Here is a 21,065-nt window from a genome sequence, read left to right as displayed (position 1 = left end):
GTCGTTGCAGCAGTTCCATTGGATTTAGAGGTGTTCAGTTAGACCAGGGTGCCTTCAGCTGTTACAAAAGTACAACTCCCAGCATGCCCGGACAGCCAACGGCTGATGTTTTCTATTTCCAGTTGTTCTTTACATTTTGATTATTCTACTAATCTTGGATCGTTTCCATTTACTTTGTAGTCATCATTCTTGTTCTCTTCTTTACATCCTTCAATATATCTCTTATCTCTTGACAGCTCCTTGTTTCCTCCGGAGATTTGACCAGGGTCAACATGGCATCAAAGGTAAATGTCTATGAGAGGAGCGTGGGCAGGAAGGGTGTGCAGTGTGTGGTTGTTTTGGGCCTGTTGTGATCTTTTAGGAACATATGTACAGTATACGTGTATTACCAGGACCTGTCTTTTGTTGTATTTTTGCTACTATGCACCCACCCCGTGTTTCTTAGCGTTCCTAGAATGTAGCCTTGAGAGTGCACAACATTTAAGAAGGGTGTTTATGATTGAAACCCTTTTCATGTTGGCTTCAAAAACTGCGGCAAAAAAAACTGATACGCCCTTAGACCCGGATCATAAGTGCACTTTTTGATATAGTTTGAGGTGCAGTTTTTGTTTAGGTTCTTCCTTTATATTTCCCATTATCCTTGATTGTACCTAAAAATGCATCAAAAACTGTATGTATGATCCCAGGCTCGAGGCCCACACAAATGCCTGTGCTTGAGGACATTACAGCAGAACACGGAAGTTGCGCAGCTCTTTAGTGCAGAACGATATGCGGTGTCCCGGTACCGTATTGCATACCGTACCTAGTGTAGAGGTCCCCAAAGTCAGAGTAACTACGTTCAGATAGGGTTCCTCAGGTGGGACAGCCCCTAGTCGCCTCTCTTTAAGTCTAACTTTAATGTTAATATATGTCTATATTTAGTAATTATATCTATATTTTATAGGAATGTATAGTACTTACCTTGTTCAGCGTCGCAGGACCTTCGGTCATGTGACCATGCTAGTAACCTCTATGGTATGTTGTAGGACCTTAGGAGGTCCTTGGGTCACGTGTTACCCACAAATCTCTGTAATGGGGATTGACATCAGTATGGACCAATTAGCGTTAGTCCAGCCCCTGCCCATATAAGGGAGCTGTGTCCAATTATCGCTCTCTTGGATTGCTGCTCTCGTGGATGCTGGACTAACAGGATGGTGTGCTACGCAACTTTCAAAGACACACTAGGCCCCAAAACCTACGGCCTCAGCAGAACCGAAATCGTGAGTTCAAATCTAAATTCCTGCTAATGCTGGCGTGACTACTGGACCGCAACTAACCCCTAAATCCAGTGGAACAGTGCAATAGACTAAAAGACTCTGAATGCTAAAGTCCCAACTATTCTCAATCTCCAAAGGAAAGCTGTTGTTATGCTAAGAGACTGTTGTGTTAATTAAGTATACAGAAAATCTTCAGTAAAAGTTAACACTTGACTAGGGGATATTATAGCTGCTGTAACCTACCTCCCACCAACCCCTTTGTCCCCATAACAACCCCTTACCTTAAACACGACAGACACAATGTTGGTGGTAACAAGGCCACAGCAGCCCCTTTATTAAATAACACAATTAAAACGTTGTAATGCAACTATAGTATGAACATCATACATAAACATTGTATAAACATCCTTAAACATAATTTAACATAAGTTAACATGTCCCTAATACATGATGAGGAGGACCTGAAGGCACTGTTACCGAGCCCAAACTAGAATGGGGCCTCCCTTACTCCTAGCCGTGAGCACCTGCACAGGAGCACCGTTTTGTGAGGCCCCCCGACCATCCTGGGACCCATGTCCCCTTGAAGAATTTCTCCATCGGGCTGGGAACCGCTCCCAGCCCACCTCCACACTGTATCCCATCACCTCCATGCCATCCACATGTACCTCCAGGTCTCTCTCCTGCCACCGCTGCCATGACAATAAACAAGGGCGGGCGGGCGGGTACACTTTCCTTCCTGCGTCCCGACTGACCCTAACTTCCTATTCCTTCCCTATATCCCCCTTCTTAACTCCTCCCTTTCCTCTAACAGCTTCCCGCTCAACTCCATTTAACCCTATCCCTGCTGCATAATTCCCCTGTCATGTGCCCCTCCAGTCCTATTCTATCCCTTCCAGGGCATTCTGTTTACAGAAGCTCTCCGGTGGTGGACAATCCATTATTATCTACCTCAAACCCATTATCATCTACCTCCCTATCGTTCCTGGGAAGGGCGGCGGTAGGAAAAGCTTTATTGAGGAGCCCTAACCCTGGCGTCATGAATAGCAAGGGTTAACAAGCACCCTTTAATACCCGCACAGCTACACTCCCCATATCCTACACCCCACAGGCTATCACATTGGTATATATGGACTCTATGACTCCCACATATGTTGGTATATATGGACTCTATAACTCCCAGATATATTGGCATATCTGGACTCTATGACTCCTGCATATATTGGTATATATGAACTCTATGAATTCCACATATATTGGTATATAAGGACTCTATGACTCCTGCATATATTGGTATATATGGACTCTATGACTCCTGCATATATTGGTATATATGGACTCTATAACTCCCAAATATATTGGCATATCTGGACTCTATGACTCCTGCATATATTGGTATATATGAACTCTATGAATTCCACATATATTGGTATATATGGACTCTATGACTCCTGCATATATTGGTATATATGGACTCTATGACTCCTGCATATATTGGTATATATGGACTCTATGACTCCTGCATATATTGGTATATATGGACTCTATAACTCCCAAATATATTGGTATATATGGACTCTATAACTCCCAAATATATTGGTATATATGGATTCTATAACTCCCAAATATATTGGTATATATGGACTCTATAACTCCCAAATATATTGGTATATATGGACTCTATAACTCCCAAATATATTGGTATATATGGACTCTATAACTCCTGCATTTATTGGTATATATGGACTCTATAACTCCTGCATTTGTTGGTATATATGGACTCTATGACTCCCAAATATATTGGTATATATGCACTCTATGACTCCCACATATGTTGGTATATAAGGACTCTATGACTCCCACATATGTTGGTATATATGGACTCTATGACTCCCACATATGTTGGTATATATGGACTCTATGACTCCCACATATGTTGGTATATATGGACTCTATGACTCCCACATATGTTGGTATATATGGACTCTATGACTCCCACATATGTTGGTATATATGGACTCTATGACTCCCAAATATATTGGTATATATGCACTCTATGACTCCCACATATGTTGGTATATATGGACTCTATGACTCCCACATATGTTGGTATATATGGACTCTATGACTCCCACATATATTGGTATATATGGACTCTATCACTCCCAAATATATTGGTATACATGGACTCTATTACTTTGTATGGACTTGTACTGAACTCCTCCATATACTGGTGTGAAGCAAACTCTACTGCAATGCAGCCCCGGGCATCAGCGGGCATAGGCTGAACAGAAGGCAGTGGTTGTGTTTCACGAATCCAGACTTAAATATTTCTGCTTTCAGGACCGTAAAAGTCAATAGATTTAGAGTCTTTGGAGCAGTGGTTGTAAGGAAAGAGACTGCTGGTGATTTCCCAGCACTCAGTATATTTAGAATCACATGCCAAGATATGTAGAGAATGTTGCCTTCCCCTTAAGATGGGATATTAATAGTGGAAGTGTAGCTCATGGTGACTCAGATGAGTAGAAGTGAAATCTAGAAGGTTACTCCCCCCGATAAGTCAGAGTTGTAGGGTCTATATTCCAGAGGAATGTAAATGTTACTCTTGAAGTATGCCTTACTTTTAGGTACACCATAAGGCACTTTCAGGCAGTGGAATATCCTCAAAATATAAGAGCCGGGGCGCCGGGCAGGAGATCGCGGAGGGTCCCAGCAGTGCTCGGACCCCTTGCAATCAGGCACATATGCCCTATCCTGTGGATAGGGGAAATGTTGTTCAGCACTGGAGTCCCCTTTTAAACTCTGGATTTTAATGGGCACCATGTTATAATTCCCGCCATTAGAAAGATCCGTTTTTCAGCCCAGTATAATGTATATAATGTTATACCTGAATGAGGCTAAGCTGCAATACCACACACAGCCCATGAACAGGAGTGGTGTTCTTCCCCTTTAAGGGATTGTCTCACAATCCCTTAAAGGGGTACTCCGGTGAAATATATATATATATATATATATATATATACTGCATTGCAGTATATATATATATATATTATTATTTTTTTTTCACATCAACTGGTGCCAGAAAGTTAAACAGATTTGTAAATTACTTCTATGTAAAAATCTTAATCCTTCCAGTTATTTTCTTTTTATATTTCTTTTCTAGTCTGACCACAGTGCTCTCAGCTGACACCTCTGTCTGTCTCGGGAACTGTCAAGAGCAGGAGAGGTTTGCTATGGGGATTTGCTCCTGCTCTTGGCCGTTCCTGAGACAGACAGAGATTTCAGCAGAGAACACTGTGGTCAGACAGAAAAGAGCTTCCTGTGGAGCATACAGTACCTCTTTAAATTGCTGTCTGGTACCGTTCTTCTGTCACAGCCCTATTCTATAGACAGTGATGTGATCTTGCTGGCCTCTGTAGTGTAACCAGACCTTCATTGTTACTAGAGATGAGCGAACTTACAGTAAATTCGATTCGTCACAAACTTCTCGGCTCGGCAGTTGATGACTTATCCTGCATAAATTAGTTCAGCCTTCAGGTGCTCCGGTGGGCTGGAAAAGGTGGATACAGTCCTAGGAAAGAGTCTCCTAGGACTTTATCCACCTTTTCCAGCCCACCGGAGCACCTGAAAGCGGAACTCATTTATGCAGGATAAGTCATCAACTGCCGAGCCGAGAAGTTCGTGACGAATCGAATTTACTGTAAATTCGCTCATCTCTAATTGTTACCTCTGTGCAATGCTCAGTGCCAATAAAGGATACATTAACAATTCCACAACTGGTTACAGGGAGGATGTGATGTACAAATGGGGAACAAATTCACCAGCTATGGAAAGTTTAGAAGTATGTGATGTACAGTGTATCGGTGCAGTCCTCTGTAGTGTAGTATGTAAAAATAAAAAAATATTGAACAAATTCTTTATTTACATATCGATAATGTAATTGCTGAATATGGTGCCAGGTGCCACTTGTATCATACCGATCCTGGTGCCTGAATGACACTTCAGGGCCAATGCACCACCATCTTTAAAGTGAATGTCCACCTTATATCTCCAGAATATCTTCAGGCTCTAAATAATTTATTGGGCCCCCAGCAATGACTTGTGATGGGGAGAAAACCTGGCATTAAATGTTCAATTTCTCTGCAGCGCCACCACAGGGAAGACTGGGCATTACACAGTTCCCAATCATTTGTTTGTCTGGGTGGTACTGTGGCACCCCCTTGAAATGTGTAGGTAAGAGGGTCACAAATATAAGAGATGGATTTAGCATTCAGCACCACAGCGTATAGAGAACACAAGCTCTGCGCTCGCATCCTGTTTGTCTATGGAACTAGGAGACCAAGTTATTCGGATGGAAACTTTCTCTGACTCAGTAAACTTGAGCAGGAGGTCAGAAATACTACTACTATAGCCTACTCTGAAATGACTAATCCACAGAATCCAGTCATCTTGAGAAATCATTTACCTATGTTTAAAGTGACCTATGACAAATACAATGATATCACTGTGTAGTATATGTTATAGCATGCTCTACTCTTTGTCGTTTTCTTACGTTATTGGGGGACCTTTAAAGAGGTTATCAGGCTTTCAAAAATTGATGCTCCAACCCCAGGAACAGGCATCAGTATTAGATCACGTACTAGATTTGCTGTAGGATAGTGGGACGTTTTAAGCCCCCATTCTGCAACACAACTCCCCTTAACCCCCCCCCCCCTGCCCCTTTTAGTGCAGATTACCACCAGCCTGTCTCATAAAAGCCATCTGTGTCCGAAAACAACTTATCCCCCTTGATCACGGGGGGTCCGAACACTGGGACCCCCTGAGATCTCCTGCACTGGGCCACGGCACTGCCACGGCTCTCCCATGCAGGAGGCGTGATGGCCGTAGCGTGATGTCGCGGCCAACACGTCTCCTCCATGTAGTTCCATGGGAGAGGTAAGGAGGCAGCGTTCGTGCCTCCCCGCCTCTGCCATAGAACTGTATGGGGAGGGGGTGTAACCGTTGACCTCTCTAGGTCAACGCTACGCGCAGGGACGGTTTTAGACTAAGTGCGGCCCTAGGCAAAATTAAATATGGGGCCCACAAAATGCATAACCAGATTTTCCTGGTTTCCTCTGTTTTGTGAAGCACAATACACAGCACTAGGTTCCTGATCACGCACCATATGAATACAGTCTGAGATCCCAATGAGGGGAAGAGCATCTAAAGCCATATCGCAAACATATCAGCGTTCAAATCGAAGATCCATTGTAAATATTTTCTGTGTTTAAGAGAACGTTCACACGTTGGTAACTAGCAGTAGGTTTCCACTGCGAGTTATGAGTTATGCTACCATGCACTTGTCTGGTCACATGGATAGTCCATAAAAGTGACAGATTTGTAGACCCATTAAAATGAACGGTAGCGTAACCCGCACATGTTTTTCTGCAGTGGGAGACCGGCTGCTAGTTCCGAGCGTGTGAACGTACCCTGAAGGAGAACTTCAGTAAAAAAAATGTATCCGGGCTGCCAGAATTCAAATAATAAACTTTAACCTTTCACTGCTCCCCTGGTGCCACCAATATCGCAGTCCCGTCCTCCGGTCCTGGTCGTCTTATGGCTTTTAATATGTAATGTTAAAGGGGTACTCCGCCCCTAGCATCTTATCCCCTATCCAAAGGATAGGGGATAAGATGTCTGATCGCGGTGGTCCTGCTTCTGGGGACCCCCGGGATCTCTGCTGCGGCACCCCGCTGTCATTACTGCACAGAGCAAACTGCTCTGTGTGTAATGACGGGCAATACAGGGGCCGGAGCATCGTGACGTCATGGCTCCGCCCCCTCATGACTTCACGGCCCGCCTCCTCAATAAAAGTTTATTGGAGGGGGCGTGGTGGCCTTCACACCCCCCCCCCCCCCCCCCCATAGACTTGCATTAAGGGGGCGGCTGTGACATCATGAGGGGCGGAACCGTGACGTCACGATGCTCCGGACCCTATATCTCCGGTCATTACGCACAGAGTGAGTGTGCTCTGTGCAGTAAAGATAGTGGGGTGCCGCAGCAGAGATCCCGGGGGTCTCCAGAAGCGGGACCACCACGATCAGACATCTTATCCCCTATCCTTTGGATAGGGGATAAGATGTCTAAGTGCGAAATACCCCTTTAAAGGGGTACTCCGGTGAAAACCTTTTTTCTTTTAAATCAACTGGTGGCAGAAAGTTAAACATATTTGTAAATTACTTCTATTAAAAAATCTTAATCCTTCCTGTACTTATTAGCTGCTGAATACTACAGAGGAAATTCTTTTCTTTTTGGAATGCTCTCTGATGACATCACGAGCACAGTGCTCTCTGCTGACGTTATTATAATAATAACACCTTATTTATTGTTGTCCTTAGTGGGATTTGAACCCAAGTCCCCAGCACTGCAAGGCAGCAGTGCCAACCACTGAGCCACCATGCTGCCCTTAGGATACATCTGCTATGCCCGGTTGCTAAAATGGACAGAGATGTCATCAGAGTTCCAAGAAGAAAGGAATTTCCTCTGTAGCAATCAGCAGCTAATAAGTACTGGAAGGATTAAGATTTTTTAATAGAAGTAATTTACAAATATCTTTAACTTTCTGCCACCAGTTGATTTAAAAGAAAAAAGGTTTTCACCGGAGTACCCCTTTAATGATCCTGTACAGTGAACGGTGTGTGTGTGTGTGTATATATATATATATATATATATATATATATATATATATATATATATATATATATAATATATAAACAAGCAACCTCAAATTGCTGCTTTTTGGTCACGTAATTTATTTTAGTAAATAAAATAAAAAGTGATCAAAAAGTCACATGTACGCAAGAGTGAAACCAATAAAAACTAGAGATAACAGGGGTCAGAATATGGCAATTTTACATAAGGATTTTGTTAAAAAGTCATAATTTTATTTATTTTTTTTTAAACCAGTGCAATAATAGTAAATCATGTAACCATGGGTATCATTTTAATCATATTGACCTACAGAATAAAGAATATATGGACTTTTTAATGTAAAGTGTACTGCTTAAAAATGATACCCCCAAAAGCTGCAAAATTGTGGTATTCTTTTTAATTTCCCCACAAAATAAAAATGTTTTGGGTTCTCTGTACATGTCATTACAAAGTACAATGGGTCATGCAAAAAACAAGCTTCATATGGGTCTGTGGATGGGAATATAAGAGTTATGACTCTCAGAAGATGAGGAGGAAAAAACGAAAAAGCAAAAATAAAACCCGGTTGTGTCCTGAGGGGTTAAAATATGAAATCACACCCCACTCCCCATTTCTAAGGTGTAACTATACACTGCTCCTTATGGCACCCCCCCCCCCCCCCCCCCAATCCTTTCCCCTTACCTTCTACTCTCATCTCCTATGTTTGTTAAACCCATAGACAGCATACACAAACTTACTATGTATCGTCCAAGACCTGGGATCACTCCTATTGGCTTAGAGTCCTGATGACATCACCAAAGGTCCTAGAAGATCCAAATTAAGTGTGTGTGCTGTCTATGGGCTCGGTGCAGCCCGGACAGCTGGCCCTACAGCCACTGGCATTGGTATTCCTCTTATTCCTCCGATAAATACATATACAGTGTGTGTGTATGTGTATATATATATATATATATATATATATATATATATATATATATATACATAAACACACTGTCTAAATCCTGTATACTGAGACCAATATTACCACCACTAATACTAGTATACTTAGCAAGAGGATTGCAGCCAGGCACCGGAGTGGGATATCGGAGGCACCGCGGGAGCCCTGGGGAAAGGTTTATTTTTTCATATATATAACATAGAATGGGAATGCTTCTAGAAAAACAAAACCCTCCATCTGGATAATCCCTTTAAACTCCCTGTGCTCCATATACATCACACCAAGACTATATAACATCACCATGCCATGAGTAAATAACGCCACCATTCAGTGATTCAGGTAAAAACAGCTATAGGAATGCCAATTTTGCCACCATACTTGATACTTGATACACATACAATATACACATACAAATATATCTTATATTTGATATATATACATATTTGATGCACAGGATTTGAAAATGCAGATTTGAAGCTGTGTTCAATTAGTTTTCATTGAAATCTGCCACATAAAATCTGCAGCTTCAAATTCTGTGGATCAAATATGCGCAGGATACTGTTAGTGTTAATACTCCCTCAGAAGTTATTTTCTTTTCCCATCATCTCACTCCACCCCAAACCGCCATGATGACTACAAAACCTCTGAGTTTGCAAAAGGAAAACTAAATAATACATTTCCACACTGTAATACAGCCAGGGAACCTCTATACCAGAGAGCACCCATAAAAGTCAGCCAGGGAACCTCTATACCAGAGAGCACCCATAAAAGTCAGGGAACCTCTATACCAGAGAGCCCCCATAAAAGTCAGCCAGGGAACCTCTATACCAGAGAGCACCCATAAAAGTCAGGGAACCTCTATACCAGAGAGCCCCCATAAAAGTCAGCCAGGGAACCTCTATACCAGAGAGCACCCATAAAAGTCAGCCAGGGAACCTCTATACCAGAGAGCACCCATAAAAGTCAGCCAGGGAACCTCTATACCAGAGAGCACCCATAAAAGTCAGCCAGCTGGCACTAACTAGGTAGAGTGCACTTCATTCTCACAGAAGCCAAGTGGGTAATGCTGAGTCTTTTAATCCCACAGAAGTTAAAGGGGTACTCCGGTGGAAATTTTTTTTTTTTTTTTTAAATCAACTGGTGCCAGAAAGTTAAACAGATTTGTAAATTACTTCTATAAAAAAAAAAATCTTAATCCTTCCAGTACTTATCAGCTGCTAAATACTACAGAGGAAATTCTTTTCTTTTTGGAACACAGAGCTCTCTGCTGACATCATGACCACAGTGCTCTCTGCTGACACCTCTGTCCATTTTAAGAACTGTCCAGAGTATATTAAAATCACCATAGCAAACATATGCTGCTATGCTGCTATGCTGCTATGGACAGACATGTCAGCAGAGAGCACTGTGGTTATGATGTCAGCAGAGAGCTCTGTGTTCCAAAAAGAAAAAAAATGTCCTCTGTAGTATTCAGCAGCTAATAAGTACTGGAAGGATTAAGATTTTTTAATAGAAGTAATTTACAAATTTTGGAAAGCCAGATCGTCTATTCATCCAATAATCCATATATCGCGTGTATCAAATTATACATGCGTTATGTGGACGACATTCTTATAGCATGGTCAGGTCCAGAGGTACAATTTCATGACTTTGTCACATATCTAAATACAACTAATTCTGTGAATATGTCCTTCACCTCACAATATGGGGGAACATCATTGGAGTTCCTAGACCTAAAACTTAGGGTTGATGGAGAGAGGCTCACCAGCGAAGGCTATAGAAAACCTATTTCAAGGAACACCCTTCTTCACTATGGTAGCTCTCACCCAGACTCAGTGAAGAGGGGTGTCCCTTACGGACAATTTGTGAGATTACGAAGAAACAATGAATCGGATGAGATTTATGGGGAACAGGCAGATGATCTAGAAAAGCGCCTGTTGGAACGGTCCTATCCGAGGACCTTAATAAAAGAAGGTCGCCAACAAGCAGATAAGTGCCAGAGAAAAACCCTTCTGAACACCAAAAAAGAGAAAGAATCAGTACCCATTAAAAAACGCTTTGCATTCACCTTTCAAAATTCACCACTTAATCAAGTCATAGAACAGGCAGTCAGACGCAACTGGCATATAATAGAGGGAGATCCAGATTTGAAAGAAGTAGCTAGTCGTAAACCGCTTATTTCATATAGAAAGAATAAATCGTTAGGAGATATACTACAAAAAAGTAGAATGATGCCTCCTAAGAAGGAGACACAGTGGCTAGAACAATTGACACCAAAGGGGAACTACGCTTGTAGAACATGCAATTTTTGTAAGTATAATGCTGAGCTGAAAACGATGCGCATGGGACCCATAACACATACTGTTACTGATCTAATAACTTGTGGAACAAAATATGTAGTCTATGTCATGTTCTGCCCCTGTGGCTACCACTATATTGGGAAAACGATTCGTCAGCTCTGTGCTAGAATAAGGGAACATATGTATTCGCTTTGCACACTTAAAGGAGCTCCTCGTTTTATATCCCATATGGTGGAAGTCCACGGAGGGAAGTCTGATGTTCTAACTTTCTCCGGCGTGGAGAGGGTTAAACCCAGACCGGGGATAGATACAGATCGCTTACTGTTGCAGCGAGAAACTCACTGGATAATTCGTACATCAGCAACAGGCCCTATAGGCCTGAATGATAAGATAGATTATGCACCTTGTTTTTAATGTACCTTGTTTTTAATGCACTTTTTCCCCCATCCCTTCTATTGATGTTATTATACGCTGGATTCTTATGACTTAGACATAGTAAAGGCGTTATAGGGCTAGATTAAAAGCCAACGCCTTGAAGTCTTACGTCAAGACAGATGGGAGGTTCTAAGTGATTGAACCTGAGTACCCACCTGTATAAGAAGCAGCACAGTGTTCCTAACAATCATGGCCAGAAGAAGCTCGACTACCGAGTGAAACAGATTCTGTCGCCTGACAGTGAATACCCCCCTCCATGTGATCCTCTCTCCCCTTTTTCGCACAAAGTTTTGTATGTGAGTATTTAATAAAGAAGCAACCCTGAGAAAAAAAGCCTCGGTGAGTCTGCCGACTTTTTTCACCTTCTCCTTGCACATTGTATTTGACTCGTCTTACAAGTCAGAGCACTACCTCAGCTTCGGGGATTACTCCTATTCATCCTAGATCCAGGTCCTCTTCAGTGGTCAGCAGCAGTGCCGGACATTGATATCTCTGTTTTTTGCCTAATTTACAAATCTGTTTAACTTTCTGGCACCAGATTTAATTAAAAAAATTAGATTGATTTATAAAAAAAAAAAAGAGTACCCCTTTAAAGCGCAGCAGAGCCACAAGTTAACTTTGCATTTCAGAGTGTTAAAATGTATCTCTAGAGTTCTTTTTCACATATGACTATGACGCAGCTCTGTGCATGATACTCATTTGTCTAAATATGATTTATTTTAAAATCAGCACCTAAAAAGCCAAACGGTAAGATTTCTCGTGGATGCTTTCAGCTGTATATTGCTGTGCCGTGTAAGAAGTTACCACTGTGTCTCTATAGGACCCATCTCCAGTGATGAGAACCAGCATAATGTAATTGTACGGCACTGGGTCTCATCACTGGAGATGGGTCCTAAGGAGACGCAGTGGTAACGTCTTCTTACACGGCACAGCGATATACAGCTGAAAACATCTAGGATTAAAGTTTACCGTTTGGCTTTTTAGGCGCTGATTAAAAGAAATCATATTACACAAATGAATATCATGCACAGTGCTGCGTCATAGTCATATGTTAAAAAGAACTCTAGAGGTACAATTTATTATACAACATAGGACTACAACTCCCAGTGTGGTCTCCCTGTCTGTGCCTCCTCCCCCAGCCTTACAGGGATGTGGTGAGTAATTACATAGACCACACAGACCACACTGGGAGATGTAGTTTATATTGTACATTTACAGTCTGGCAAGCAACATTAACATAAGGCTCTGCTGTACTCTAGCTCATGTTGGACTAATAGACTCAGCCTGATGCAGCAGGCTGCTGGGAGTAGTAGTACAAGAAGGGTTGTCAGTGTGTCCTCCCCTCCTCATAAGTACAATTTTCTTACATTTAACCACAGGCAGACCGTGACAAGTACTTACATCAATCACTGTCACTGCCTGCAGTCTGGCTCATCAGTGTGGGGGAGGGGGGCAGTCCTCACACTTCCTTCCTCCTCAGCGGGGCCTGTGGTAGCTGACAGGATGGTAGCACTGGGTAACTTGTAAAGAGCAGAGGGAGAAGAGTTGTCATCTCCCTCTTGCTCTGCGGGCTCTCCTCAGCACTCCTCTTCGTTTCTCCCCACAGACTGCACAGGCTGGTTTAGACCTGAAGTCTATGAGACAGGGGGAACACGCTGGTGACCTCTGAGATCCAACACAGAGGGTGCAATGAAGAGATCACATCCTGCTGCCTGTGTCAGACCTGTGATATCATTAACGTGCTCCTGCTGGTCTAAACCAGCCTGTGGCCATAGAACATAGGTATGTAAGTGCGGCCATGGGTCCCATAGCTGCTGCCTGTATTTTGCCATGATTTGCGCTAAAAACGCAGCGATTTTATCGTGATTTTGCACAAATCGCAGCAAAATACAGTATTGAGATTATGGATGTAAATATGTTCAGGGGGCCCTCTTTTGGATGGGGGCCCTGGGCAACTTCCCAGGTTTCCCCACCCTAACGCCGGCCCTGGCTACGTGCATTAGTGCTATCACTGAGCGCTAATGCGGGGGCCCATTCAGGAGATCGCGGGGGTCCCAGCGGTCAGACACCCACGATCAAACACTTATCCCCTATCTTATGGATAGAAGATAAGTATAATAACACTGCAGTTGTCCTTTAGTACTTGGTGGCAATCACAGAGGTCAGAAGTTTCTTGTAGTTGGTCCCAGGTTTGCACACATGTCTGGAGGGATTGTGTCCCACTGCTGTTTACAGATGATTTCCAAGTTATTAAAGGGGTTGTGCAGCTAAAAGTAACTTTTCCCTATCCATAGGATAGGGTATAAGTGTCTAATCGCAAGGGGTCCGACCGCTGGGACCCCCTTGTGATCTCCTGAATGGGCCCCCGGTCTCTCAGAGGAGCGCATGCTGTGGATAGCACATATTCATTCTCAATGGGAGGGCTGCACTTGGTTCCCATAGAAATGAATGGAGCGTGTGCAGTCCCAGATATTACAAAGCTATCTGTATTAAAGAACCTGGGCGAATCAATTCATAACATGCTTGAAGTGCCTTTTTCTGGATTTTTTAGTTGTTGTTATTTTGTCTCTCACTGTTCAAATAAACTGACAAAGAAATGATGGTCTATAATGTTAATGGTCGGTGGGTCGCTCTTTGTGCAAATATATTGGATCTGCCCCAGGTGCCAAATACTTTAATTACACGCCTGATTAGAGGATACATATAAATGAAAGACTGAGAGGGAGATTTTTCTAAACTTAGTTGCCTATAGAAATATTATAAAAAATATTTAAAACATTTTTAAAAATTTTTTTTTAATTAAGACCTCTGAAAAATAAAAGAAGCAATCTGATTGAATGACATTGGCAATGGTACCACTCTTCCTCTGCTGTGGAAAGTCTTCCTTATTTCTTTCTGGAGTAAATATGCAGTGCCCGCTCTTTTCATTCAATTTTTTGGCATGTGTCGGCATATTACCAGCGAAGTGTCATAAGAATCAAGAACAGATCTAGTAGGAAGATAATGAGTTAACAGCCCTCAAAAGATGATCTTGGATTTTAATACTAATACCCATTCCATCGGTGGAAGATTTACAGGAAAGCGTAATCGGATCCTGCAAAGAGAGCCTAAAGCTGAAGAGCCTTCTGGTTTCTTATGACAGAATGTTCTTTTTTAAGAAACTGAGATTAATTGGGAATTTTTCTGTAACCACAAATGATTCTACATAGTGGAACGTACATGTATTATATTAAATGCAGCAGCACCAAACACGTGGCATAGCGTGTCTCCCTCTAGTGGAGGGACTTTGTATTTTCTGACTTTGAATTAAGTTTCTTATATAGTGCAAACAAATAATAGCAGTGTACAAATACTTTATTTACCACAATATTGCTGGGCTCAGATTAATTTAGGATGCCAGCTTGGGCAGCTATAGGGGCTATGGGACATTGTTATTTGGGAAATGAAAAAGTAGAATTAAAAAGTTTATGGTGCCCTCTGTTGCCTTATGGGCGATCGCAATGGCTGCCGAAGGGAGGTTTTTCTCATTCTACATCTATATCCTCTGCTGTGGAAGGTTCATCTGTATTCACAAGTACGGTAAGTTGTCTATTCTGGACCTGTGGTATTACTCCCCTTATTTAGCATGGTGGTCTGCATATCATTATTTGCAGCCATGGTATCTAACTTTATGCGTCAATGATCAATTTTTAAGAGGGGAAATGCATTGGGATGTTGTCATTTTGATTATTATTATTAAGTCATTTCCTTTGGGGGGGGGGGGGGGGACAGGCCCTCATTTACAATTGGATTTTCCTGTATATTTTAGAAAAAAAAAGTCAGTGAAAATGCCTCTCGCTCTATTTATTAATGTCCTATACCAAACAAATGCCTATTACGATATTTTGGGTTTTTTGAAATGTGGATGTGGTTTTATTTTTTTCTCGCTATTTGAGTTATAGAATTTTACACACTGTTTTTGGTGTCTTTTCAGGCTGTGATATCTTTCACTTTAAATAGGGAGGTTAAAAACTTTGGCACAGATTGCCAAGGTTCTTCTGACATGTGAAGACACATTGGTACATATAAGGGATAAATGGGAAAAAATCCACTATGAAAATGAAAAAAGGCATATTAGTAAATCAGCCACTACAGGGTCACTACATGGTGGTAATATTGGCATTATTGGTTTTGGAAGCTGCAAAAGTGATACCCTTGTCTTTTGTATGGTTATTTTTATTTTGTAGATCTTTATTTGATTTACGCTTTTAGTTTACACTTTTGATGCATATTGAATAAATGTTATGTTTTAATTTAGAGCTTTACATTTCTGTTATATCTGGGCAATGGGCTCTGTTCTAACTATATCTTTACCTACTGTGATATTCTGCCTTCATATCCTGTCCTTATATACCAACCTTTTATCCCGACCTCCTATCCCTACTTTATGTAACGCTGCTAGTTTGCAACCACCAGCGTGCCATGTGTTCTAGTTCTTACCAGCGCTGTACGGCATTCTCTGAGCCATGTGTCTGCTGTATTTCCTGGTCTTATTGCTCCGGTGTGTATGTTGCTGCTGTTTCTGCTCTGTCCACTAGGGGCCGCATGCGAGCCCTTGCAGTGTGTAACAGAGCCAGCGTGCACTCCCTAATGGATCCTCCTCCTATCCCTGCCTGGTACTCCCTATATAAACATCCCTCACCTGCTGTTCCTAGCCTCAGCAAGAATGCATTTTGGATTTTATCCTGCACTGCAAAGGTCTCTCTTGCCTGATCTGAAGCCTATATGTCTGTCTGTCTGCTGATCCTGCCTTGCCTGTTTCCTCATCCCTTGGACTCTGTTACCTGCTCTGTGAATAAATACCTTAATCAGCTCTGCTGTGCCTGACACTGTCTTTAAGTGTCAGTTTGCCCCATCTTGCCTGCCTGACTGGCTGAAATGTGTGGCACAGCTGGTCCACACCCATGGGGCATTACACCTTATATCCTGTCTTCAGGTGGGGCTGAGCTGTGATGAAGAGACTGTAGATCAAAAATAGAAGGGACTTGGCTTTGATAGGGTATGGCTTGTGGGAGGGGTGTGGCTTGTAAGCCAGACTAACACATTCACCCGGAGATGCAGAGCAGAGATTGAGGCAGAAGGTGGGGCTACAGTATAATAAAGTGATTTTGGTTGAAGGACCTGTCATGTGAGTGTATCGGGCAAAAATGGTGTTTCTGGCCTTAAGCTGACACATAAAAAAGGACTAAAAATAGAAGAGACTTGGCTTGTGGGAGAAGAGTGGCTTGCAAGCTGGACAGAGAGAGAGAGAGAATATTATATTTTCTTATATATACTGTGAGAGAATTATATTTTCTTATATATACTGTGTTTAATCCAGGGCTCAAGTCCTACAGGAATGCATGGGAACTGAGTTCCTGCACTTTTTTCACAGCAGGAACACCTTTCCCATTAGCAGGAGTCCTGCAGGACCAGCCCTTGAGTGGAAATCTTGGATGAGTTCCCTCACTTTTTTTTCCAGGACTTCACCCCTGGTTTAATCCTTTTGTTTTTGTCCTGTTGTTTATTACAGGGAGGCCGCTACAGAGGATCTGTGAAGGATTACCCTGACTTTGATGCCAGCCAAGATGCTGAAAACCTTTATAAGGCGATGAAGGGATTTGGTAAGTATTGCATATGGAACTGTTATAAAAGAAGAGTCCAGGATTGGAAAAACATGGCTGTTCTCAGGTTGTAGGTGGTATTGCAGTTCAGTCCTTTTCACTTCAATGGAACGGAGCTGTAATACAACATGTAACTTGTGGACAGGTGTGAACCAATAAACCATTGTGTTTTTCTTATATAGTATAACCCCTTTACTGCCTGTGTCAGTATTGAGCATGCCCACATGGCTAGACTAGGTCAGCTTTATTATAAGAGCTGGGGAGTTATGGTGGTGGTGGTGGTGGTGGTGGGGGGGGGGGGTAGATTGTTTGATCAGCTTACTAAAAAATAAACAAAATAATTTAAGTGTCTATTCACATGTACAGTATCCTGCACATAGTTGAGGTGCAGGATTTGAAGCTACATATTTGAAGCTATTTGCATTTAGTTTACATTAAACTCTGTAGCATTAAATCTGCAGCTTCAAATCCTGTACATTAAATATGCGCAGGACACACTGTATGTGTGAATAGACTCTAAATGGGGTATTCCTTCTAAAAACAGCACCCCTGTCCTCAGGTTGTGTGTGGTATTACAATTAGGCTCCATTCACTACCACACACAACCTGAGGGCATGTTGGATGCTGATTTTCTAATCCTGGATGACTCCTTTAAAAGGGGGTCGTCCCTCCATTAGAACTAATCACCTATTTACAGAGTACAGGATAAGTGTATGATTGCATTATACTGTATGCCACCAATGCACGGGAAACACTTTAGGATGCTTAAAGATTAATTCATTGTGGACCTGAGGAAGGCGTGTGCCAGCGCCGAAACGTGTTGTCCAGTATCTTTTATTCTAAAAAAAACTGTTCTGTGCATCTGTGGCATTCAGAGTCATTTCTTTGCAAGTAGTAGCGCTCTATAGATTCCCCATTTTTGTCTGTTCCTCCTGGTTCAATATTCCGTACCCTCAGGGATACGGATAGGGGGTATTAAGCTGCAAACTGCACATACTGACTCCAAGCCTATTACAGTGTTGGGCCTGCTCTGTTGCACAACCCCAACAGATTAGTACCACACCATAGTTGTGGTGGTGCATCACTTCTACTCGATCTCTCAATACTACTCGAGAGAGCGCCCCGTTTTTTGTTCTTTTTACCTTGTCCAGGCACAGTTTCTGGTGTCTGATGGCGCCACACCTAAAAGACACGTGAAATATTGTGTATAATACAAGCTCAGCTTCTGGGCCCCATATAGGATCCTCATTACTCCAGCAGACCATTCCAACCCCTTGAGGAGTAAATACACATGGAGATAACATAATATGGCTACATTTTTTTTTTATCAACATCAATATGGCCAATAGACTTGGATCCCATGTGGTTCTGTGAAACCAAACTAAGAACAATATAGAACCCTGTAGTTCTATTCTGCTGCTGTTACTGGTGTTGCATTCATGGACCCCCATTAGATGGATATTGATGGTCTATCACTGATGGCCTATCATATTAGTGGGGTTGGCCTAACCCAATTATGGTTATTTAAAGGGGTACTCCGCACCTAGACATCTTATCCCCTATCCAAAGATAAGATGCCTGATCACGGAGGTCCCGCCGCTGGGGACCCCTGTGATCTCAGCTGCGGCACCCCAGACATCCAGTGCACGGAGCAAACTGACTGGCGATGCGGAGACTCGTGACGTCGCGGTAACGCCCTGCTCGTGACGTCACGTCCACACCCCCTCAATGCAAGTCTATGGTAGGGGGCGTGACGGACGTCACGCCCCCTCCCATAGACTTGCATTGAGGAGGTGTGGCCGTGAAGTCACAAGTGGGGCGTGACCATGATGTCACGAGCCTCCGGCGCTGCACCCGACACTCGTGATCGTGGGGCTCCCCAGCAGCAGGACACCCGTGATCAGACATCTTATCCCCTATCCTTTAGATAGGGGATAAAATGTCTAGGGGCGGAGTACCCCTTTAAATGTGGGTAAGTAAGGCATTGGGACTTTTGTTCTTATTAGGACACTGTTACCAGCTGTTATATGGCCATTGTGACTGATAATGTTTGGGGAAGAGTAGTCAGGGGATGTAACTATAGAGGGTGTAGTTGTATCCAGGCCCTCAAGCCTGAAGGGGCCTATAAAATCTCTCAGCCCCATATGAGGAGACCAGTACTATAAATGATACGTTATAGTTTTGGGGGCTTGTTATTTTACATTAGAGCCCAGCAATTTATGCATATACTCCTGGGACACTATGATATAGCACTGATAATATGGGGTCATTGTCATAGAACACATGTTGGGGGCAAAGATGGCATGCTTATTTTTAAGGAAAAAGTGTCTGGCAATATATAGATGCTTGTCTCTGGACCTTGTCTATCTGTACATAATATTTTCAGTGTTAGATTCCTTATTTGTCTCCATGTTGACTTATGGCTCCATTTATCTTCTTGCAGGTAGCGATAAACAAGCCATCTTGGATCTTATCACATCTCGAAGCAACCAGCAGCGTATTCAGACAATTCAAGCCTACAAATCCCTGTATGGCAAGGTAACTACTGACCCTTTGCCTATTCAGTCATATTCCAAACATATAACAGGTTGTTATCATGCTCCCGTGTCCATCATCGGACATATGCCCTAGTGAGAAATAAGAGGCATATAAGGGTATTCGGGGAAAATGTATTTATTTTTATTTTTTTCAAATCAACTGGTGGAAGAAAGTTATACAAATGTGTAAATTACTTCTATAAAAAAAATCTTAATCCTTCCAGTACTTATCAGCTGCTGTATACTACAGTGGAAGTTGTGTAGTTCTTTTCTGTCTGACCACAGTGCTCTCTGCTGACATCTCTGTCCGTGTCAGGAACTGTCCAGAGTAGGAGAGGTTTGCTATGAAGATTTGCTACTACTCTGGACAGTTCCTGACACGGGCAGAGGTGTCAGCAGAGAGCACTGTGGTCAGAATGGAAAAAACTTCACAACTTCCTCTTGAGCATACGGCAGCTGAAAAGTACTGAAAGGATTAAGATTTTTTAATAGAAGTCATTTACAAATCTGTTTAACTTTCTAGCACCAGTTGATTTGAAAAAAAAAAAATTGCTTTGCATTGGAGTACCCCTTTAAGGGTTTATGTTTTTTTTTTTTTTTCCGTGTTTTTCCTTAGGATCTTATTCATGACTTGAAGTATGAACTCACTGGTAAATTTGAAAGACTTATTGTCGGCCTCCTGCAACCCCCGGCATACTTTGACGCTAATGAAATAAAAGACGCCGTCGATGTGAGTATTCTACTGTATGAAATAGTAAATATTGCATTTTCACTTTACAATACATTACTATATGCTGAAGAAGCCAGGTCAGTGGAACTAGGCCTCTATATCTGTCAGGGTATGGGAATAGATTAAGTGTGCAACCCAATAGTTGGAATTAGGGATGAGCGAAACGAATTTGGCGAATCCAAATTCGTTACGAATTTAAGGAAAATTTTGATTCACAATGTATGCGAATATCGTTGCGATTCGATACCGTGAATCGCTTCATTAAACTCCATTTAGTGCGGTCCAGGCTCCAGAGCATCTAAAATGGCAGATTCACATGTGAGGACATGGGGCAAGGAATCCTGGGAAGCGGGAACAAGGGTAAGCCTGATGACCCTGAATCACATGCAGCCTATCAGCAGCCAGTCACCCCTGTGATGTCACAGCCCTATATAATCGGCAGCCATCATGCAGCCAGTCACTTCAGCCTTTTATTGCAGAGAGAGAGAGAGAGACAGACAGCGCTGTGTGTTGCACAGAAAAGCTTTTTTACAGCAGCGAT

General features: G+C 42.4%; 1 protein-coding gene across 3 annotated transcripts in view; it reads left to right on the top strand.

The window, feature by feature from the left end:
- ANXA6 (annexin A6) overlaps positions 1 to 21,065 on the top strand; it is a 111,276-nt gene that overhangs the window by 44,025 nt on the left and 46,186 nt on the right. For all 3 annotated transcript variants that reach the window (XM_056516910.1, XM_056516911.1, XM_056516909.1), the window contains 4 exons: positions 237 to 284; positions 17,167 to 17,257; positions 19,701 to 19,795; positions 20,411 to 20,524. In XM_056516910.1, the coding sequence (XP_056372885.1) occupies positions 273 to 284; positions 17,167 to 17,257; positions 19,701 to 19,795; positions 20,411 to 20,524 (312 nt within the window). In that variant the 5' untranslated portion in view covers positions 237 to 272. Of the gene's footprint in view, positions 1 to 236; positions 285 to 17,166; positions 17,258 to 19,700; positions 19,796 to 20,410; positions 20,525 to 21,065 lie in introns of those variants that run through there.

The sequence above is a fragment of the Hyla sarda genome, chromosome 4 (genome assembly GCF_029499605.1).
Source record: "Hyla sarda isolate aHylSar1 chromosome 4, aHylSar1.hap1, whole genome shotgun sequence".
Taxonomy (NCBI): domain Eukaryota; kingdom Metazoa; phylum Chordata; class Amphibia; order Anura; family Hylidae; genus Hyla; species Hyla sarda.
Note: the sequence above shows the minus strand (reverse complement) of the source record. Positions and strands in the feature narration are given on the sequence as shown.